Genomic DNA, 24,472 nt, shown 5'->3' with positions numbered 1-24,472 from the left:
GCTGAAAAGAAAGATTAGGGGGAATCTGAGGAAAAGATGTCAGGGGAGTGAGAGTACAGAAAGATGAGGAGGCACGGGAGGGAAGGGGGGGTTACAATGGAGAAGAGGAGAGTTTGAAGAGCATAGTGAAAGCAATTGGATTCAGCGCTCAAAAAATCCGTGCAGGACACAGTGATTTCATCCTACAACAGTGCGAGTTTCACACATCTCTGTGATGAAAACACACACGCGCGACTCAAAAGGACTCCAAACTACAGTTCTCAGACAAAGACCACACACATTCCAGCGGAGAAACATACTGTGCATACACCCATCACAATGTCCTACAGATTACTGCAACTCACACACAAACACACACACACACACACTCATACACTGGGTGTGTTAAGCCTGATGGCAGCAAGGAGTGAGTCAGAAGAGCTGACGTCACCAGCTAACACAGTCCATCCTGTGTGAATGTGAGCGAGGCGAGAGCACAGCAGATGTTCTCCTCCACATCACAAACATGATTTACAATCAGAGAAATTTGAGTTTGTATTCCCTCAATGAGGTCAGTGTGGATCAAAAACAGATTCGAGGCATGGTGACTTCACACAGCCCCGGTTTCTCCTGCTGTACATCCATCGCCAGCAACCAAAACTTAAAGGTGCAATACAATAAGTCAGCCTCACTCATGTTGTTATCCAAGCTTCTTTGTTCACTGGGGATGCCGGATTTGCATGCGAGTACCTCTCCGTCTTCTCTGTCTGTCCTTTTTCAACACAGCTGCCTGGTGACTACTTTTCTCATATTACACCTTAACAATACACCATGCTTCTGAAAACATTTTAGACTAAAAATATGTGATGAAGTAACAGAATCTTGAGCTTTCTATCATCAGTCCTGCCCAGTTTCACACTTTCATTTGAGTTTTGTGAGTCTCCCCTGGAAATCAGAACCAAAATGGCGCCTGCCTGGTCACAATATACATGATTTCATATTGTTTCTGACAAAAATTTTAAGCAGGAAATATGCAACATAGAACCTTTATCTTTATCCATATTTGATCAGCTCTGTCTTGTTTGACAGTAAAATCTGAGTTTTGTGAGTCTCCATCGGAAACCAGAGCCAGAATGGCGGTGGGCTGGTCACAATGTATCTCATATTACAGCTAAACAGTACACTAAAATGTTTCTAAAACATTTTAGGCAAGAAATAGACATACATCCATACACTGTCTAGTTTTTCACAGTTTTCACTATTTGAGGTTTAGGAGTCTTTGTTGGAAACCAGAGCCAGCATGGTGACTAATTGGTCACAATATATCTTGTATTACAGTTAAACAGTGCACTAAAATATGTTTCTGAAAACATTTTCACTGAGAGATTGGCAATATCATAACATAATTTTGATCTATATTTGATCAGTACTGCCTAGTTTGACTGTTCGATCTGAGTTTTGAGAGCAGTGTGCATTCTGGGACACTTTTTTCCAAACTTTATTGAGTAACCAAAGCATGCATTTGTTTTAATTTGAGATGCCAATAGTCTACTGCAACTTCTCAGGGAAGTAAATTTCATATACAACATCTTTAACTTACTTCCTAATGCTTATTTAAAGAAGTGCCTCCATTACAATATCCAATAAAATCCACCCACCCCAGCCTTTTCTACATCTTTCTTTTTCTCCACCTATCAGATTCTGAAAAGGCCAAGCACAAGTTGCCATTTTCAACCAAATGAAGGCGTTCTCATCTCTAGCTCCACCTCACTTTTCTTTTTCACTCTCTCTTCTTCTTCCTCTATTGTGCCACAGACTGCAGGAGCTTTATCAGGTCTCTGTCACGGCTGAAGGGTCTCGCTGGGGCCGTTAAAAACACACACACTCACGCACACATGCAGAGCTTGGTGAGTGACAGCAGCCTTGCGGCCCAGGGGTAAATCTCTCTGGCACGATTGCAAGACTAAGCTACGCCTTAAATCTCCATTCCGACAGATTACAGGACACAAAGAGAAAAAGAGGGGCTGTGGAGAGCGCAGGAGCACCCTCGTTTATCTAACGTATGACTGTTTTCTCATGACTTCATCCAGACCCTGTTATCCATAGCGCTCCTGCATCCCTCCATCATGTGCAATCATCCCCACATCCTTCCTCCTGCAGCCTTAAATATTCTTTCCTGCATCCACTTTTTCCTCCGTTACCCGGCTCCTCACCCAGTGGTAAATCCAATTCTCCCCATGGATGGATTTGGATTGCAAGAGTTTTGCTTGTTAGGTTAAAGAAAAGTTACAATGAAGGGAAAAGGATTTAGAGCAAAATCCAATACACCTCGGATTTTGTGAAGAACTCTCCCCACATCCTTTTACCCCATGTCCCCTCACACCACAGCCCCAGGACTTACTGAAGGCCTCCACCAGCTCTCCCTGCATGCTATAGGGCACCAGAGGCTCAGGTAGCTCAGAGAAGAAGGCCTTCATAGCTCCGGCTACTGTGTTGATGGTGAAGTCTTTCTCAACCAGGTCCAGGTTGTGGTCTGAGGAAAAATGACATGGACAGAAGACATTTTAAGTATAAAACACACATACTACATATTGTACATACATCACAATTTAACATACTAGTTAAATAAATAAATAAATACCTGATAAACACCTCCCCATCAATAGTCCCGTAAAATAGCTAAAACTCTCTTTGGAAATACTGACTCAGCTAGACTGGGCTATAAAATGATACATGACTTTTGACAATAAAAATGTGTCAACCATGAGAGATTTTGCTATATTGTTTATTTCAAGGGTGACTCAAGTTTTTTTTTCCCATTAAAGGTCCACATAAGGAATTTAGGGTAGTAGTCTAGAACAATGTCATCAGAACTGTACCAACATAAAAAAGGTTAACAAAAACTGATGAAGATGTCTAAAACTCACCTTTTCTACCTGCCTCTGCACTTTTGTGTTGTAAAGTATTGTATATATATACTTTGGCTGTAACTGGCTGCAACAGTTGGACAACAACTGTTTTGACGTGTACTGGAAATAATGGACATTGATGAGTTTTCATCAATGTGATAAAGTACTTTTATTTGTCAGGTATTAAAAGGGGACTCCTGCGTTTTTTTCCCCCATTGTTTTAAAAGTAATTGCCCATTGAGCCATTAGCAGAAAGCAATGACTTTGGTTACAGCGCTGATGCCCTCAACCTTTGGGGTCTGTATGTAGCAACATCATCATGCAGAAGCCTACATCAGGTCATATAGTTAAATGTTTTTATACCCTTTTCTATACACGTGCTGGCTGGGGTTCACTCAGTTTGACTCGGCATGTCAGCCCAGCATGGAAGTTATTTGCACCTCCATTACAACAGGGCTACCTGCTTGAGGGTGAAAAGCGAATAAAGACTTAATTTCCTTTGGATTAAGCACAAAATTCTGTTATTAAAAAGTCATTTTTATGAAACAGCAAAATAAGGAAATGTTAGATTTTCCTCAGCAGAAACCATATTTGTACAAAAATAATGCAGGTACCTGAGCGTAAAAACAGGGATGCATGAGAGAAACTAAAGATCAAACCAAAGAGATTCAGTTAGAAGCTACGGAAGTGTGGAGAGATGAAAACACAGAAACTTCTAAAAACACCTTTCTTTCTGCTCTTCTGCACGGACATAAATCAGTCTCAACACACACTTGTTTGAGGGGGAGAAGGGGGCTCGTCACAGTTGGCCGCAGTGGACGAGACGTCAATGCAGCCTGCCTGGAGGCCTGGCATGGTTTGAATTGGCATGACAAAAAGTGACAGTGGAAAAGCCCCATTAGAAAGGCTTGGGAAAGTAGCATTTTGACGCTAGTACGATACGTACTTTGACTGCAGTTTGAGTGCTCAGATTTGAATACATAAACACTTCTGGCAAGCTTGTGAATGATATAGAAACCTCAAAAAACAAACAAACAAAACAAAAAATAATGGACCAACCTTTTACATTCCTGTCTGGTTATTGATTATCCATAAAAAGTATTTAATTATGATATACAGACATATTGAGTAAAATTACACTCTAAGTGTTTGAGGGTTTATCCATATCACCCACATAATCAGCCAAACAGGTCTGTGCTCGACTTCTCAATTCATCATTTAATCAATATGAATAATACTAAAGAGCTACTTTGGTTATGTACCATAGGATATTTTTGATTAATAAACATACCTAAATAAAAGCAGAATGAACCGTAAAGACAATTATAAAGTAGATTTGAACAGAGAGAGAGCCAGACAGCAAAACCACTAGAGTGGTGCTCTAGTGCTCTACAGAGAGCATGTGTGTGTCAGCAAGAGACTTAATTAAAAAAGCCATTTTCTGATAACTTTTTACTTTACAAAGGTGGTCTGTGTAGAGGGAAGAGAGGCAAGAAAAAAGAAATACAGATACGAATGGCGAGTTCTTGAACAGTCTGGGGAGAGTTTTCAACGTGTGGTGCTTCTGATGCTGCTTTCTGCTGTAATGAGTTATCTGAATCTTCAGGGGGCTGATGAAGTGCCATCTTCAGTATGGTGATGAGACACCTCCGCTGTAGTTTGGCCTGTAATTGTCTTGTCCCATTGTCCTGAGGCTCCAAATGATTCAACGTGGGGCTTCAACTCTGATTACCTGAGCTGGATTTTAACCTCAACCAGGCGTGGACGCCCGTGTACGCATGTGTGTGTACCATCTTGCTCTGCTATCTATCTCTGCAGCGACACGCTTCATTAACCAAACCAATCTGGAGGTAATTAACTGCCCACACCAGACAGACACATGGAGACACACATTGAGAGCACTTGTACAGTACAGGCACACGCACGCACGGAGTAGGTCGAAGATTGAGGAGGCAGCTCTGTAGTCGAAAAGGAAGCCAAGGCCAATTCCCTCGGTGGAATTAATGCTGCTTGGTTAATTACGGGGGTCCAGGCTTGTTATAGATAGAGGCACATGCACACGCACATATCTACATGGCCTTTTCTACACATTAAGTAGGTGCAAGAATGAGCAAGTGCACTCATGTTTATGTGAATGCTGTAAGAGGAAAAAGTAACGCACCTTGGTCAAACTGCCGCTGCATGCTCTCCATCTCTGCCTTGTTCCCGCTGACCCTGTAGATGCCCTCCGTGCTCAACCCTGGTGGACAAAAAGAGGAGAAAAGTTTAATGTCATTAGCTCAGTGTTATTTTCATGTGTTTAATTTGCATTAAGAATCAAGTATTTACAGCAGCTGGCCAATCAGTTCCAAGAACCATCATGACGTGGAGTACAGATGCACTCTGAAGGGCTGAAAAAGTAGAGCTAATGCAGGCTGCTCTAATGGCCTCTCCCCATGTCCCATTCCATCTAAACACACTATTAGCACTATTTATTAAACCCATAAAGCACTCCTGCAGGCCAGCTAAGAGCCCGCTGGTGCTCTGTGACAAGCTGAGGCTACCTTAGTGCCACACACTTTAAAATGACTTGAGGAACTGCAGATGCCCAACTTCACACTTAGGAGGATATTTACTGAGGATACACAGCCTTTCTTTAGACACTTAAAATGATGGTACAGAGACTTTTTAAGTGGGGTTGTATAAGGTACTTATACAAGTGTATTAGCTGCAGTAGGTGGCGGTCACCACGCTCCCAGTTTGGAGAAGCAGCAGGAGCACCGCTTTACCCTGCCATCAGACAGCCTTTTCCAAAAGGAAACTGTTGTTACATAAGCCAAATATCCTTCTCTCAAAAGCAACCAGACTTGTGAGTAAAACAGTAATTTTCAGCAATATTTGATTCATTAAAGAGATTAAAAAGGTACTTTTGAAATGGCACTGGTGTCTAAATGGTGCCTGAACCAATACTATTTAAAAAGGAAGCTCAAAGTCTTGGCCAATGACATGGAAGAACAGTCTTTTTAAATTGCTAAGTCATATTTAAACTTGAAATTGAACAATATATTAACTGTTAAGAGTTTAAATAATACTCCAACATATAAATATAAATAAATACAAAACACTTAAAATGACATATGGAATAAAACCCTATTACAAGTTTACACCAGAGAGCAACTATTTCAGTCAATAGCTCAGGTGTGCAGCACTGAAATGAGGCACTGTAGTCTGTGTTGTGATTCGATCCAGTTGGTACCACTCATATAAAAACTGGTATCTAACCCTAGTAATATCTGAGTTATATAATGGTGGTTTGCCATCAGAACAGGCTGTCTGACAGCAATATAAAACAATGAAAATATTCTAAATATAGCAAACAGTTAAACTGATATTGATTTTTTTAGGTGGGTCTTTTTTTAGATGGCTAAAATGTGCTTTGCTGCTGACCCTGTCCAGAGCAGTACATTGCTTAGCTTCCTACAACAGTACTCCTGCTGCTTCTCCAAACTGGGAGTATGCTTACCTACATCTAATGTAGGTAATACACTGACCATGGATTCATACACTGAACTTCAAGAGTCAAATTGTATGTCTGTGTCTGAAACTCAACATCAGGAAAAATCAGGAGTAAAATCTGTGCACAGAAGGAGACCACTGCCACATAGAAGATCAAGACAAATTTGGTCCCTCTAACAGTCCAGTCAACGCTTTAGTGTGAGCAGTACAGAATACTGCAGCTGAATACACAGGGTGACTTCACGAGAGCTCTCCATTCATCACTACAACACAAAATTGTAGGACCGCAACAGTATGCTATTTTTCATACCGTTCTACCTTTCAGTTCCTCTTGCCTTCTGCTTAAATATGTATTTTTCCGGTCTTTTAATGGCTCACAGCAGGTGTAGTCTGGTAAGATATGATTGAAGAAACCAACTAAATACTTATCAAGGAGGCCTGCGTGGATTTTATTAACTGTTTACAGCAATAATACATTCTATTATAATCTAATAATCTAATATAGTCGACAGTTTCAAATTTTTTAAAAAACCCTAAAAAATGTCACTGATTTTTCGTAACACTGGGGGGCCTATTTAATTCAATCTGATCTTTTTGTCGAGCTGACAACTCCTGACTAACTAAGCTAATATTTCCTCACATGCTGCATAACTTTCATCCCGTGGGGAAAAAAAGCACAGAAGCTGCTTCAAAACTGTCAGCTCTTCAAAATATTTAAAGTTCAGCAGAGGGGAGCACCTGTTTTTAGCTCCACTGCTTTGCAGACATGCACTAAACATGTCTTCAACAGCCCAGAATCAGTCATTAACTACCATATCATATCACTGACACACCGTATGTAGTTTGAAGGCCCTTTCACACAGTTTATGGTCAATTTTAGGGATTGATTTTCACTATTCACGCTTGCAGCTATATTCAGCAACATTTTTGTCTTGCACCGCTTCACACATGACATGGCAATGCCAGAATAGAAGGCAAGGAGCAGTCCAGGAGGAGGCAGCAATGGATGCCTCCCACCATAAGACTCTACAGAAGAAGAGTAAGATGTTGCAGGGCCAGATGTACATTTCTGCAAGGGAAGAGCACCCTTATAATGGATTTAACACTCAAGTTTGCAAGACAAGGGATATTTTTTCATGATCTACTTGAATCAGAGACATGCATTTGATAAAAAAAATAAAATAAAATAAAATAAAATAAAACAGCACTGAATGAATGTAGTCGTGGACTTTGGGCTGGGCAATTAGATCCTCTATTGCTGCTTGACTATTGAGTCCAGTGCCAGTTGTCTTTTTGGACAGTTTTTGGGTGGCAAATCTTGATATTTTATGGCCTACAGACTGAGAGCTGGTCAGTGATGCACTTGCATTCAGCAGCACAGTACATAAACTAAAATCACTTAGTTTGAGTAAGAATGAGAGGGAAACAGTCTGTAGAGCCAGACCAGTGAATTAAGGATTTATGTCGACCACACTGGAATTAATGATTGTTGGAACAGTGCAAAGATGAACAAAGGTGGTCAGCATTTTCCCTGAAATGTTTCTGGGTCGTGAAGTGGGAAACTGGCTGCACAGATAAGTGGTCCATGCTCCCATTCACACAGGAAATGTTCCTGAGCATTTCAGAGATAGACTGCATGCTTAAAAAGAGATAGTAAATACCCTCTAAACTGAATGAATTGAATCGTGTTGATGCAGAAACTGGTGCCCCTTGACAGTTACTTGCAGTAGGCTGAGTAAATATCACATTTAGTCTTTAATTTTATCAATACATCTGTGTACTCAAGCATTGAAAACACAAGCAAAGTCAAAGCAGAACAGTAACAGAAAGAAAAAGCACATGGCTCGCTCCTATGAGTGAAAGCTCACTTCATTTTCATTCATTAATACTTCTTCCAGTTTATATAAGATAAGGTTCAACCTCCCACCCTTGAAATTCTCACTTTGTCCACACTTTGGCGGCGATACAGGGAGACAAAGAGCAATCCAGAGGGAGCGAGGGAGATAGGGAGTGGCAGAAAAAGAAGGTGAGATAGAGAGAGTCAGGGAGGAAATGAGAGAGCTCTCAGTCAAGGCATACAGCATCGATCTCCTCCTTCTACCAATCAATTATCCACAAAAGCTTTTCTAGCCAGACACTAGGAAAACAGGGATGGGAGGAGAGATAGGGAGAGGGGAGTAGTGCAGCAGTGGTGGGGAGAAATAGGACAAGCACCCAAGTATGAGAGAGATAGTGGGGGAGTGTGAGGACACACAGGAGTGAGGGTCAGACTGATGAAAGAGAGAATGAGAAAAAATAAAGGGATTAAGATAAGGAGGGATATATAGCAGGATGGGGAATGTGTTTGAAACAACAAAACACATAGAAGAGGAGGTTACAGGAGAATGAAACGAATAGAGGCAGTGGGAGAAGTAAAATCAGTGGATAAAAGAGTTTTACAATGATGGTTTTGAAAGGTGAGCTCTCCAAAACAGACAACAGCATCCTTTTCCTCTGGGGTCAAACAAAGCAGAACCACTTCCTGTGGTCAACGTAAATATGAGCACGTCCTGTGGCAAACAGTATCCTCTAACACGGTGTTCTCTGGACCCGTTACAAAGTTTAACTTCTTATAAGCCATTATTGTTCCTTACCATGGTGGATATTCAGAAGGATAAATCATCACTTTTATTTGGTGTCTATATCCAGTGGTGTAAAGCAAATAAGGGCATTTATTCATATTTAGGTACAATTTAAAGGTACTTGTATTTTACCAGTTTTTTTGCAAGCTTCAACAAGTCAAATCTAAGACTTTTTAAGACTATTACTACTATGAATGCAATTTAAGATCTTTTTCATGTCTATACTGGCAAAAAAAAAGTACAAGGAATATGAAGGAAAATCAGGGTCGCAGAATTACTTATGTTACATAATTTATTACAGCCTCCAACAAAACACTAAACATACTGTTCTGTCACTGAGAGATGTCACTGAAATTACATTTATGTTAGATGAAAGTAACTTAAACAGAAACAATTTTAACTTATTACTTAAAGAAGTAGCTATTTTTTGATGAGAGGAGATGCCACATTATCCTACACACCACATTGTGACACACTAACTGGGTGTGTGCCGATAAATTCTGACCAGGCTGCACAGATTGCACTGCTAGTTCATGTTGGTTTCATTTTTGAGTTTTGTTACACTGTGATCAATACAAATGTTTACCAAAAACACAAGACCAAGACTGAAGTTAATTTAACAGCGTAAAAGTAATGTTAACTTTCAGATCAATGGATTTTAGACTTTTTAAGGACCTGCAGAAATCCAGGTAATCTGAGTATTTCAATTTTGTTACTTTATACTTCCACTCCACTACATTTCAGAGGACAATATTGTACTTTATACTCCATTACATTTATTTGACAGCCTTAGGTACTACTTACTTTTACAGTGAATATTTTACACAATGGATAATATAACAAGCTTTTAAAGTACAACACATCGTTGCTGTCTTACAAAAAGTAGAGTGCAGTTGGGGTCACATACGAGTTGTTAACAGCTCTGTCAAATAGTGACTTTTCTCTCAAAACTTCCCAAATGGATTCATTAAAAAAAAAAATCCAAATGATCCAATATCTCATCAAAAATCAAAGACAAGAGGAAAAAGTCCCAAAACTGAAAATAAATTTGTGTAACTTCATATATAATAATATGAGGTCGTTAAAAGGATTGATACTTCAGTACAATCAATAATAAGCAGATAAAGCCAACACCTACTTGAGTGAGGACCTGTGCTGAGCTGAGTTGTCCTGTAGTCCCACAGATTGAGTGTATTTAGCCCATGTCATATTTGGTTTTTTTTTCTGTTTTACCAGATGAAGATCTACAGACAGAAACACTGCATCTTCAATAAAGAGTTAAAGATAATTGTTTGGAAAGGACAGTGAGCAAGAGCTATCTCTTCTCTTGAGCAAAAAATAAAGAATAAAGTTAATGAGCTCATATATACTGGACAAAATAATAACATAATTTATTAGTGGTTCAGTTAATTGGTATATGAAGTATGAAGTGTAAATATGAACATGAGATAAGATAGAAGTTAATATATATAGTTTGTGTAAATAATGAGATAATGAAAAAAGTGTAGGATTAAATAAGTATGTACTTCTTCCCATTACTTTTCAAGCATGTAAACTGTTGTTTTGTGAACTTGTACAGGTTTTCTGTTCTTTCTGTTTTCATTTTGTTATTCTTACCATATTTTTTTTATTGATTACTGTCAATCAGTAAATCTATCTATCTATCTATCTATCTATCTATCTATCTATCTATCTATCTATCTATCTATCTATCTATCTATCTATCTATCTATCTATCTATCCATCCATCTATCTATCTATCTATCTATCTATCTATCTATCTATCTATCTATCTATCTGACAATGTTCAGTGATGCATCATTTTTTTTGTACTAGTTAAGTTAAAAATTCAGGTTTAACAACCCTAGTAATATACCAGTCAGTAGGTCCAAAGCCTTTCACTTTAATTCTTGAACTATATTTTGCTGCCAATACTGTGTTTTTACAAGTTTTTAAGTAGGAAGTACATGATGTTTACTTGTAATGGAGTAGTTGGTGCTTTTACTTAAGAAAAGGATTTGAGTTCTTCTTCCACCACTGCCTACATTCTCTGCAATACACTTACAAATAAGAGTGAGAAAACCATCTGTGGAGCCTCCAACAGACCTAAAGTGGCCAAAAACACACCTGTGAACCTTCAATCAGAAACTCAGAGCGCGATAAACGCTCCTGCGGTTAGCACGGCTGTGCTCCTGCAGCATGTAACTGTCTGACCGAGCTCCAGCTGATGCCACATCAGCCCAGACCCCAGCGTGTCTCTGTGGGCTCAGCAGCCCAGAGGCTGATTTCATAGTTCACCATGAAAACAGGCTGTCGCTGGGTGCTGCCCTTTATGTCGCTATGGAGGCTCCTACGGCCAGCAGATATGCCCGCACACGCTAACACACATTCATCACCTCTGCACCCATGAGCAGAACACACTGCAGCTAGCTACCACGCTGAGAGAGAGCCCAGAGCTGTGGGGAGATAACAGCAGTCACTATGGATTGATTTTATATAGCTGCTTTTCTACAAGAATGCACGAAAATAACACAAAATATCACAACCACTCCAATTATTCTCCAGGACAAAGGGACTGAGGTATGAAGCACAATTAAAAGAGGCACAAAGAAATGAGACTTTGGAAAAGAAAATACAAAAACAGAGAATGCACCATGGGTACTGCCTAAAATATGCCTCTAAAACATATAAAATGGGGAAAAATATGGTTGTATCCATGAATTCTAACAACAAATCAACAAATCTGTCAACAATTTGGCTTTGTCAGAGGATAAAAAATATTTTTTTATCACATAAACCAAGGTCATATATTTTCAGATACACTATATGAACACACTTAAACAGGGTTAAGCTGATGGCTGACAGGCATCGACCACTGAGGCGTCCACCAGCGGAACATCGTGATTTTAAGGCCCTCTGTATTTTAGGTAGTGTGTCCTATCACAGTTGTCGTAAGGCAGGAGTTTCGTTCTGTTTTTGTCATGTGAGAGAGAGAATAAAAAGAAAATATTGTTGCTGGTCTTTGCCCTAATGTTAAATCTCCATGTCCCATTTATTTGTTTTCTTATTAAAAGTGCCCAGTCATGCTGTGTTCCTTTTTCAGCAGGCAGCTGAGTCACTCTTACAATGAGGGCAAGCAGCTGAGGTCATACAAGGTATAGATTGCTGTCCAAATAATCAGATTTTAGCCTCCAAATAATATTTTCTGTTTTTTTTAGTCCTCCATAAGTGTGTCACAATTCTCAAAATCCATGATTCACTAAGACTTTTCTATTCAAAATATTATTTTATTATTGATATATATATTTTTTTAATTTTGTACTGATGGACGTGCCATTATTAGACTATCAAGTCTTGATTCGTAAAGATCAACAGATTGTTGGTTTTATACTCTGACAACTGTCATTTACATTTTCAAATTCTATGTTAAAAAGATCGCCTATATGGTAACGTGTGATAAAATGGTCACCAAGCTGTACTGTGTTGGCTTTGAGGTGTTGTTTTTTCTTAGAATATGTGCCGAATGCTGCAAGATGGTGGGGAAGAACACTGGAAGACCAGCAATTCTGCCTTTCGATTTGATTCTTCAGATTGAAAGCTCATTTCAACAGATTTTAAAGTTAACATTGAAACTGTGACAGCCCTAGTCCTCTATGACAATGAAGTGAATTTCTTTGGGTTGTAGACAAAATAAGACATTTGAGGAGATCACCCTGGGCTTTGGGAAACAGCTATCAATGTTTTTTTGACTATTTATGGACAAAGCAGAAGTTAATCAAGAAAATAACTGACATATTAACTGGTAATGAAAGTAATCTGTAGTTCGAATCATAGATATCATATTCTGAACAGGATCAAAACCAGGATATCAATACACATGTAAACACAGTTCATGATAAGGATAAAAGCAGGAATGCTGGGTTTGGGTTTAAGTTAGCTGTTGGTATTTTTGTTTGAGAAAGAAAGAAAAGGGAAGGATGTGGGTCAAAGCTGCAGGTCTAGGGTCACCCTCACAACGTCACTCCTTATCAGTTCCAACTATAGTGTCAGCACCGTGCGGTAATTTCCTGTCAGTGCCATTACAGGCACAGATTGTGGATGCCGATACAGGATAAGTAAAGTCTGACTTACGGCAGCTACAATCAAACCTAAATAGCACATTGTAACTCATTTCCCTTCCCAGTGGCAGTAATTCTCTGTGTGGGTGTATGTCATTCTGTGCTGCATGTGTTAGTATGTAAACAAAATATTCTTTTTGGTTCGGACTGCTGCACCTCTCTGCCATGCATATACAGACAAATAACACAGGAGCGAGCTAAACACACACAGAAAAGAGCTGGGCCCAAACATTCTTCCAATTTCCTACCTTGTGATATTGATCGGACAGAGGGAGTGATGGGGCAGAACATTACCTGGCAACCCCCTGGCTAAAACACACCCAGACACACACACACATAGACACACACACACAGAGAAAGCATGCTGACAAGAGGAAGGAGAGAAAGCAATAAAATGGGGGAAAAAAGAAGCAGGAGAAAAAAATGCAGTGAATTGAGAGAGGTGACGATAGGACAGGGGGAGAAATAGAAATATGGGTTAGCGAGAAGATGAAAGAAATCAAATCTGACAAGTGAAGGTACAGAGGGAGAGAGGCGACTGGATCAGGACAGAGAAGCAGAGAAACAAGGACACAGGAGGAGACGAAGAGACAAGAGGATTAGACAAAATACTAAAGGAGTGAGTCAGGGGAAAAAGGTGGAAAACACCTCCAGCGGAGCCGTGCATTCGTCCCCATGTACATGAACACATATTCAAGGAGTTTTTCTCTTCATCCAGAAGTAAACGCTGTGACTGCTCTAGTTAACATGTGAACACGGTGAGGTGAAATCTAACGTGATGCCTTGTTATCTACAGCTTCGTCAATGCACTCCTGCACAGACTTTAATCAGGACAGAGATTACACTGGAATGATTTGGGATGTCAGTAAGAAACAGACAAACTCATTTCAAATTCAACTCACTTTATTGAATTTATTTTTTTTTATTTATTGAGTTTTCTGTTTGTGATCAACTTTTTATTGTTCTTTTGCTTCAGGTAAATATTCACACACCACAAAGAAGAGAAGAAGAGAAACAACTAGGGCTGCAACTACTGATTATTTTCATTAACAACTAATCTGATGAGTATTTTCATGATTGAATGCTTAATGTTTTAGTCTACAAAAAGTAAAAAAAAAAAGTGAAAATGCTCATTACAATTTCCCAGAGCCTTAAATAGCATCTCCTATTTGCTTCTTTTGTCCAAACAACAGTCAAAAACAAATATTTCATTATAAATGAAAAAGAAAAGCAGAAAATCCTCAAATTTAAGAAGCTGGAACCAGCAAATGTTTGACAAATAGTTGGAAACAAATTTTCTTTTGATTGACTAATCGATTAATTGACTTATTGTTGCAGCTCTATAAAAAACAATTATCCATTATACCAAACAAACCACCACCCCATCCCATACCAGTGCGTCTCAACATAACAACAACCTAATATTTGCAGGATATAAGTTTCAAAATTGAACAATAAATAAATAAATAATGCCATTGCTGCAGCACCATATTTTATTTTATATTAACTTTATCAATATATGTGTTAATCCTGTGAGTTTTTGTGTAACTGTGTGTGGAGGTTTCTAACATAAAGACAGCATCTTTTTGGCAGAAATGATGTTTATGATACATTTTAGTCTTAAGAAGCACATCATTCAAGTTTAGCAAAGTGGGAGCGCATAACCCTGACATCCTTGCATTTCTGTACATATGTAGGAATCTGTGAGCCCATCTGGGCACAAAGTCTAGTTTGGAAATGATAACTGTTTCATGAGATGATGCTTACTCTGAGTGAGGTAAGTCCTGTGAATATAGTTAAAATTAATCTGATAAACCATGTTAAGTAACAATACAAACATTAAAACCCAGCTATCAGAACAACCAACTACCACTGGATTCATGCTCTCATGTATTTTATCTGGAATATTGGTGGGGTTAGGAAACTTGGGGAAGTTTTTTTATTTTACAGTTAAAAATATAAATTTTTTAAGGCTTAAACAAATAAATAGCATTACTCCACCACTTTTTGTCTTCCTGGCAGCAAGGAGAGAGCTTTGAAACAGCATTTAGACCTTTATGTTGAAAGATAAACTTATCATGCTTTATTTTACAGGCCTGTAATTTCTTAATAATGCTGTAGGAAGTTTCCTGGTAAGAAATACAGCAGGACTCTCTCACAAAGTATAGGGTTGTTCTGATCCCGATACCAGTTCTACTTCTTAACAGCATCCTGTAGGCTAATTTCTTTTAATCTGAGACAGGTCATACAACAAAGATTACAATCATAACACATCCATTCAGGGTTAGTAGTTTATTTTTTCAAAACTTCAGTATCGGGAAGTTGGATCAGTGCTCAGTAAAGGCAAATATGAAAAGTTCAAGTATCAGAATCGGTAAGAGGAGGGGAAAAATATTACAACATCTCCATCTAAGTACAGGTAGATAACATTATCTGAGACAGGTCTTTTAACTGGAGGTAGTTAGTATTCTTGAGTTCCTGTTGTTGATTGTAAGAGAAATGTCATAACATAAAACTTTCTGAAAATACAATTAAATGGCTTATCAAATTAATAATATATAAAAAATTAATATAAGAGAAATGTTGAGCTGTTTGGTGGGAGACTCATTATTTTAGTATCAGTATCCTGGTTAGAGCACCGCCAAGAATGGAGAGGTGTGTGCCAATATCTACACATACGCATTGACCCTGCACTAAGTCGCCTCTGGCTCAGTGTAACAGCTGGTGGCAGACTGAGAGGCAAGCTGGCAGTCTGTAGGGCAGGGGAGCACCAGAAGAGCCTGGCAGGGAGTTTGGCATCTGGGTAACAGAGTAGTAATGTTAGAAGAGGCTATCTAACCACATCTGTGCTACCAGAGAGGAGAGGAGAGGAGAGGAGAGGAGAGGAGAGGAGGGGAGAGGAGAGGAGAGGAGAGGAGAGGAGAGGAGAGGAGAGGAGAGGAGAGGAGAGGAGAGGAGAGGAGAGGAGAGGAGAGGAGAGGAGAGGAGAGGAGAGGAGAGGAGAGGAGAGGAGAGGAGAGGAGAGGCTGAAAACCAGTTTGCTGAACATGATTGTGCACAGGCTCACAGCTCAAGGTAAACCTGAGCAGGTGAAAATATTTCAGTTAAATATACAGCGTTGACCTTTCTCACCACCACACTGAGGCTGCATGAGGCTCTGATGAATAATTTCAGGGGAAGAAAAAATGAGAAAAATAAGGAAATACAGGCAGCTTGATTGCAACACAAACTCTAAGTACCAATAAATATATAATATTTATAAAACAGCAGTTAATGCACAATCAGATATGCTGTTATAATCTGGAGTAGATGTTATGTCATTGTTTCACTAAATGTATATGCTCTGACAGTGTGTGCTTCTGTGCTTTTGTACAGTATGTTTTCTTTAATGTTTATATATGACATCAACCTGTCAGGGCCTGCAGATGAAAATTAGCCTGCATGACTAAATCTGGCATATTTACATGATAAGCTTAAGTGCTCATGTTAATTAATGTGCACCGTCCCTTCTTAAATAAAATAAGCATGAACATAATATTAATGTAACATGCACTTGCAAAGTAGAAGGGCACTCAGAAAATGCAGAACTCTGTCATGGCTAATAGTCCAGTCTTCTATGATAGGCAAATTATGCTTGCAATAACCTTTAAACATTCTTATTTTAATTTTATCAACTTGGAAAGTTGGAAAATTTAGTTACAGTACACCAATCACTTTAAGAATGATGAGGTCACACATTTGAATTCAGTTCATTTTGCCAGAGACACAGTTGTTGTTGACCTATCTCACAATGTGAACTAAAAAATCATCTATGATCCTAGACACGGCAAGCCAATTTTATATTTTTTTATGTCTTTTCTTTCTTTCTGATTAATGCCAGATAAGAAAGGGGTGGTAGCTTCTTCTGTAGCTGATTCTGTTAAATGTTCATATGATATCATCTCACATTGATCATAAGGCCCTGAAATGAATTCATTCATTCATCAAAATCCTATTGTGACGAAACTTGTGATTTATACCATTAGTATCCAACTAGTGTTTTGAATCTGAAAATCCAAAATTTAATGCTTGGCCCATGCTGCACCCTTCAACCAAGTTTCATGAAAATCAGGCCTGTAGCTTTTCCATAATCCTGCTGACAGACAAACAAACAAATCCAACTCAAACTGTAACCACCTTGGAGGAGGGAATAAGGAACCTGCTTCACACCCATGGAACCTAGAACATTCCACTTTGCTTTATTTTTTATCTAGGTTATCAAAAGGTAAGTTAACCGCCCAACTTGGTTCACGTCCCTGGAGGTGCCCACATATAAAGCCTCTTGCTCAGCCAAACACTACCCTTTATCAAACAAAGAATAAGGCAGACACAAAAGAAAGCTCAAATGCATGCGCACACAGACACAAAGGCTGCGTGCGATTTAAGGAGGACGACAGAAGCATGCTCTTAGCGGTGAAGACCACGGTACGTAACAATCCCGCCGGGGAGGAGGATTAAGATAAGGAAAAAGGAGAGATCAAAGGAGGCAGGTATAGCACACGCAGAGGCAGGATGTATCCTTTGAAATCATTTTAAAACAGTTAATGCTTAAATGACTGGAAACAACAGTCTGCGCTGCTCCCAATTGGACGCCATTGAGGATGCATGTTCCTTATTATGCAAAGTAAAACACATTCTTACCTGTTGTTTCAATGAAACGGATGCACTTCTCAATGAAGATTGGGATTGGCCTCTCAGGTGTGACCACGGTGGACAGTGGCATGCCAAAGTAGTTGCTTTCGATGGGTTTGGAGATAGAATGCCTGGGTTTGGGTCGAGGTTTCTGGAAAAACAAAAATTGAGAGGAAAGATCAGTATTGTGGGAGCACTAAGAGCAAAAAGTCAACATTATTTGTGCCTGATTGACACTGACACTGCTGACATAGGAAAACATTTCCAAAATGACACAGAGCCCAGAGGCATTGTTCTTAAGTTGACTTGATTTAGACCGAAAAGACCATGACCTTATTTTAAAGTAGAGCTGGACCAATGTATCAGTCGACCAATTATCTGCAAATATGAGCGTATATATTTTCTGATTTTTTTTTTTTTTTGCAAAACATACAATGCAGAAAATGTTTGATGTGATTTAGATTTAGCACATTAGAGATAATTTATTTAGACGAGGAGCTCTCTTGCAGATGTAAATACAGAGAAGTTAGGCTCCTTGTTTTACAATCTGCCCCTAACTGAACAACAGTATTAAAGTCATTAATGAAGCTGATACTAATTTAGCTATTTTTTTTATTCTTTATTTTCTCAATTACTTAATTTCTAGGATTCGTCAACAATGTATATGTTACATTATGTAACATGCTAAAGAGTATTTCACTTAAACTACTACAAAGAACTTTTGATTTCATGAAATCTAAATGTTTACAATGAATTTTGCAAAGTTCTATGGGATGAGAGTCTAGCTTACATACATGTACCATAAACACACATCACTGTTTGATACAGTTTAAAATCTATTCCAGGAAAAAGTTACATAACATTTTTCCAGAGGTTTCTCCCTTATGTGAAAAATGCAATTTGGAGGAAGGTAATTTACTCCACAGCTTCGCTCTCTATTCCAAAATACAAGCTTACTGGGTCGATATCTTCTACTTTTTGTCAAAAGTCCTCAATGCCCACATAGACCCAGACCCAACTTCGATAATTCTGGATATATCTAAAGTAAAAGTAAAGAAACTTAAACAGGCACAACAGCGTCTCCTGGCCTATGGTCTTATTACTGCAAAGAAGTTAATCCTGTTGTTTTGGAAAAAGAAAGATGTTCCAACTTTAAAATTATGGATTACAGAACTGATGGACACTCTTCACCTTGAGAGAATCCGATTTATCATTATGGACAAAATGACAGATTTTGAAAAGATTTGGTAACCTTCACTTTTGCAACTTGCTGATGGAACCCAATTTTAATGCAGTCAGGGGTTCGAGATAGGGATATGGGTTTGGAATACAGGGGAGCACGGGACAAGTTGTTTTTTTTTTCCCCCTTCCCTGTTTCTCATTTATATTTTTATTTTAGTTGTAAGGAGGATGCTCCTTGTATTCTTGTATTATGTATGTTCATATGGAAATGAAGCATGGTAACACCTTGTTCTGTAACCTTGTACCACCAGGCTTCTCAATAAAAATATTTGACACGAATTTTGCAAAGTTCTCATTGACAACGTGCTCCATTTGTTTCCTCCTACAAAGCATGCTTTCTCAATACAACAGTGGTTTCTAGCAATAAAAAATGATTAACATTTTCTGTGGCAAGTCTAAGCTCTCAAAGTAAGTACACTGTCAAGGTGAGGGAAAGATTGTAGCTTCAGTTAAATACTGCAAGAAGCGACTCGAAGCACGGGACATGACATGTTTACTTATAGCTAATACAAGGAACTTTCATATTGTGTTGACTTTTGAGCCCCCTGTAGACAAAAGTGGTAGTGTTTTCAACATACTAACCACAAAATATAGTGTCAAAAATAAAATGGTGTAAATAAAAATCTCCTCCTGCTTCTTTTTAACTGGCTAACATAGAATTCACTGTGGCTTTGCCTGGAAAAATGTAAACACAAGCTTGTTTCATCTGATTTCAAGGAGAATCTCACCCTTTGGCAGGTATTAAGAATAACTATATAGGAAAAGCAAGGCTTTGCAGGGATGTTTTTCATTTGCTTATGTAAGTAATTTAGAGGCGTCAATAATAAATTGAGACTAAAAACTCCATGCAGAAACTTTAAATATTCTTCAAAAAGGTCAGTTGTTTGAGAAAGTAGCCTCATCAATATATTTGGATAGTCATATTGGAGCAAAATCCACACAGACGAGTCTAAAGATTCATTATATTCGCCATCGTATTGGTAATCTGTGATTTTCTTCCCTACTGAAACTGGTATCAGCATCGGCCGATTGACTTTTTGTGGTGATACTAACATAAAAAACACACACCCATCCTGCACATTCCTTCAAACCTTAAACTGATAAGTAATCACGCATTCCTGTCTTGAACCCTGTTGTGTACAAAGTGAGATACACATCAGCTCCTTCATCGCTCAGGTCTTGTCATCCTCACCTTCCTTCCTTTGGCATTTTGTGTTCCTCCTTCCCCTTTACTGCACTGCAGCTCTCAGATAATCAAACTATATTATTCATTGTTTAATTATGTTCTAACTCCTGTTATTCTCCTGTTAAGAGACCTCTAATACACTACTGCAACATTCTGCGCCTGCCTCCGTACGGCTGAGGCATCAGCAATAATTGTACTGCGCTTTAATGGTGTTCAGTGGGAATGTTTTGAAGGCCCCAGAGGCCTGGATCTCTAGTAAGTCTGTCAGCCCCCTGAGGCTCTGCCCTGGCAGGCAGGGTGGTGAGGCAGGGGTACATGGTTGGCTGGGCACACACAGACTGTGGGAGCAGTGCAGGCCTGACAGACAGACACAGGGAAGGAGGCGAGGAGTGCTCATTAGAGAGAAGGAGCCCGGCGTGCCCTCTGCTCCAGATACTGGCCTCGCTGCACTCCACCAAACATTTTCGATACCTCATATACACACACTCACACACAGCGGTGGGCTCAAACACTAATTAAGACTGAACAGATCAACAAAAGGCTCACCTGGACTTTTTCGGCACTGCCTGTTGTTTGAACATTTTGTGAGTTTACTCTGGTGTGGTATGTATGTTTTCTTTGGCTCAATGGTGCCAAGTTATTGTCTTTCATTAAGCTGCCACATAAAAGAGTCTGACACATACATCTGCAGATCTATATGTTGTTGTTAGAGATGAATCAGTATATTGTGGATACTTAAAAGAGATGGAAAAGTAAATTACTGCAACCTGGTCATCAAGGTAATCCACAGGCCTTTCAACCATGCATGCATAGGGGTGCATCTCTACACATACTGTCCAAGTCTAATGCAGGCTGTATTACTTTTGCTACTTTAGGCTAATCTTGCTTAAATAGAAAGATGCACACCCACCTGCTTTTACTCACTGGATCAAAGACTTACTGCACTTTCTAAAATTAGAAAAAAAGAATCATTATGGGGCTCCACAGACTTTTCAGAAGATACGGAATCCTATTTTTATTAAAGATAAAGTCCAATTGCCCACTGCTCCATAAAAAGGAAAAGTCAGAATTAGCCACGCTTGGATTATTGGGGTTTACTGTTGTTGCATGTTGTTTTCTTCTGTCTTATTTGTGTACACAATGTCACTGAATATATCATACAATACTGTAATATTTGTCAAATTTCATACTAAACAGAGTCATAAAAATATTGCTGGCCTCCTCTCTGACTGAGCTGTAACCTTTCGTCCATGGGTAGATGCATGTTTCGTTTGGAAAGATAATAATTTCCTCAAGAAACTGCTGTTCTGTGGATTATCTTGAGCAATCAGTTTCTGGAAAGCAACGCTGCAGTAGAGTTTTTCAAAAAAATTTGGTGCGTTGAGCACCACAGCTTGAGTGTCCTCTAGTTCCATTATATTTGAGAAAAGGCAGACATCTCTACAACTGATATTTCCAAAACTACTCACACAAAAACGATCTAGATTTATGAATACCACTACAGGCCAGTGGAAAAACATGTTTTTTTGATTTTGAGGTGCACTGTCCCTTTAAACGTTTAAACTACTATTTATAGTTTTGTTTTATTCGTTTTTCTTTATACTTAAAATTTAGAATAACATATTTATTGTCCAAAACTGTCATGGCAAGCTTGCATTCGAAATCTTGTTGGACGCCTTCGACATGTCTATTTCAGAAAATGTCTATGTAAAAAAAGAAAAGAATATTCAATGACCCAGTATCATTCAAAGTATTCTATCGAGGGTGCTTTTCTATGATAAACTGTAGAAAAAAAGGGCACTGTCGCTACTTCATCTGTCAACTGGGTGCTCATGTGTCAGGAAAACAAAATGTCAAAGATAACTCGGCAACACTGACTGACTGGCTGGCTTACTGGAAGAGTGTGCACTTCATTCAGCGAGGCTCCCCCTGAGATGCTCATGAAGGCTCTGTGCTGAATCACATCTAGGTTAAATAACCGCAGACTTTCCCCAGGAAGTCAGTAACTGTTGCCCAGTTATTTTTCTATTCTAAGCTCCACACATCAGCTGATTCCTAACTGGAATACGTTCACTTATCACTTCCAGCTGCCTCCCATGCTGCTCTGCCTGATCCATATACTTGTGGCCATGTGCCTCATGCAGCAAATTTTTATCTTAATTTTCTGTTTAGAGATAAAATAAAAGGTGTCAAGTCCAGATGCACCAAACATAACCATCCAAAAACAAGACTTAGAGTTAAATAAATTCAGTTTAAATTTTTTTATGGTGGTAAAGGAAAAGTCATGAAAAGGTTTTTGCTGTTTTTTACAGACCGATATTCCTTTTTATAAATAACTAACGGTAGTATTTATTATTGTGCTGCATAAATATTTTTGACTTGTATGATAACAATGTTTGACATTATGTCACTTCATGGGCTCTACAGACATCTTCAAATTGCTTGTTTTGTCCGGCCAACAGCTTAAAACCCCTAAACTATTGAATTTAAGATGATATTAACAGTAAAATACAACACAGTTTGTGTGTTCAGGTCCAAATGTTCTGTAATCCCCCATCCCACCAACAACAGTCAACCTAATACAGGTGAAACACTGAATATTTTTTTTAACTTTTAAAGACAGATAAAATTAGCATTACAATAATAAACAAGTGGAAATAATTATTGTTATTGCTTTGAAGTAATCTTAAATATTCTTATATTTTTTAACTTGACTTTCCCTGCATTGGACAAACAATAAGTAGATTTTTTTTTTTCTTACCTTGGTAAGATTGCTTTTGACAAGTCCTAAAATTTTCTCTCTCCTCAAAAACTCAGCCCATAAATCAACTAATAACTAATAGGTAACTAACAAAATAAGAAGAATTCATGGATGTGAACAAAAACAAGAGAAAAATTGTTCATACATTGCTTCTTCATTAGGCCCTATGTTGTATATACATGTTAAACGTGTATAAATGTGTTCACGTATGCACAACATACCCCCATGAGTCTTTAATTGATTTGAAAGTGTGGTAATAATAGACGTGACACTGCAGGGCAGCCTCTGTGGTGGCAGGGAGCTCCATTGTCATAACTCACTGCCAGCTTGGGTTTTGTAGCTCCAAGTAGCAGCTCATAATTTATTGGTGTCCTATCACACTGACTGTGTTGTATATCTGTGCCCTATCTCAGTTTAGCAGACTGTCTCTGCACTCTCCCCTTCCTCTCCTCCACCCACTTTTCTCTCTCACTGTCTTCTCCCCCTGCAGTTTTGCCTTCTGGCCACTCCTTTTAGTTGCTGACTGAGACAGGATATGTTGCCAGCGCTGAGAAGACAAAACAGACCTCTACCACAAAAGACAAACAAAACACATCCTTAATAATAACATACAGACAACATGGTGAGCGTTTACATACGCAGCATGCTGAGACACAAAGCCGCAATCCAAAAAAAAAAAAAAAAAAAAAGTGTTTTTCAGTACGATGACAAGTCTTATTTCTCTCTGGCTCTGTTTCATTTTCTTTCTGCTGTCGTGTTTTCTCCTCTTTGATTGTCTCCCTCCCTCTTATTTCTTGTGTGAGGACACTAGACTGGAACTAGGTGACTGAGGAATTTGAAGCATTCCTCTTGCTGGCTGAGGAGGTTTGAAAAAAGCTGCAGGAGACCAAGAGAGGAAACGTTTCCGGCCTCTCACTGAGAGAAGGCGGGCGGGACGAAGACGCAGTCGCTCACTGCCTGAGGTGAAGGGGGTTTTAAAATGGGCTCAGAGTCTAGTTTCAATTATTTGTTCCTACCCGTCATGACTCAGAGTGGTTGACAGTACCTCAAGGCTCTGACCAGGAAAGTGTTTACACTGCATAAAGCCAGACCTTCACCCTAAAATCAACTGAAAATGTGACTTTGTGTTAACCCCGACAAGCCACTAACAGGAGCGGCTGGTTCTGTACCAACCCGGAGCAAACTTGCCAACCCTGAGCCCGCAAAAACAGGGAGGATTTCAAAACCAAAGCAAGCGATCTGGGGGTCCTCAGAGACTTTGTTTTGTACATTCTGGTGACTTGTAAAGGATGAAAATAAAATTGTAATAAGTATAAATTTTCTTGTAAACAGATGCCTTTTTTTCACTTGATTGATGATTGATGATTGATGAGCAGAGTGCTGTGTCTGTGTGTACCTGCTGTTGTGAACCAATTTCATCTTGTAACTTTTGGAAGAAACCAATTACCATAGGGAAGGGGTGTGTGACTTTGAGGTATCAACTCTGATGT

At 39.0% G+C, this 24,472-nt stretch overlaps 1 protein-coding gene across 1 annotated transcript in view; it reads right to left on the bottom strand.

Moving 5' to 3' along the window:
- Positions 1 to 24,472, bottom strand: part of arhgap35a (Rho GTPase activating protein 35a) — a 94,451-nt gene that overhangs the window by 4,168 nt on the left and 65,811 nt on the right. The window contains exons 3-5 of the mRNA XM_084716909.1: positions 17,803 to 17,944; positions 5,050 to 5,127; positions 2,381 to 2,512 (exon numbers count right to left, since the gene is read on the bottom strand). Coding sequence (XP_084573035.1) covers positions 2,381 to 2,512; positions 5,050 to 5,127; positions 17,803 to 17,944 — 352 coding nt within the window. The remainder of the gene's footprint in view (positions 1 to 2,380; positions 2,513 to 5,049; positions 5,128 to 17,802; positions 17,945 to 24,472) is intronic.

This window comes from Lutjanus erythropterus, chromosome 4 (genome assembly GCF_056507025.1).
Source record: "Lutjanus erythropterus isolate fLutEry1 chromosome 4, fLutEry1.hap2, whole genome shotgun sequence".
Taxonomy (NCBI): Eukaryota; Metazoa; Chordata; class Actinopteri; order Lutjaniformes; family Lutjanidae; genus Lutjanus; species Lutjanus erythropterus.
This window is presented reverse-complemented; position numbering and strand designations above follow the sequence as displayed.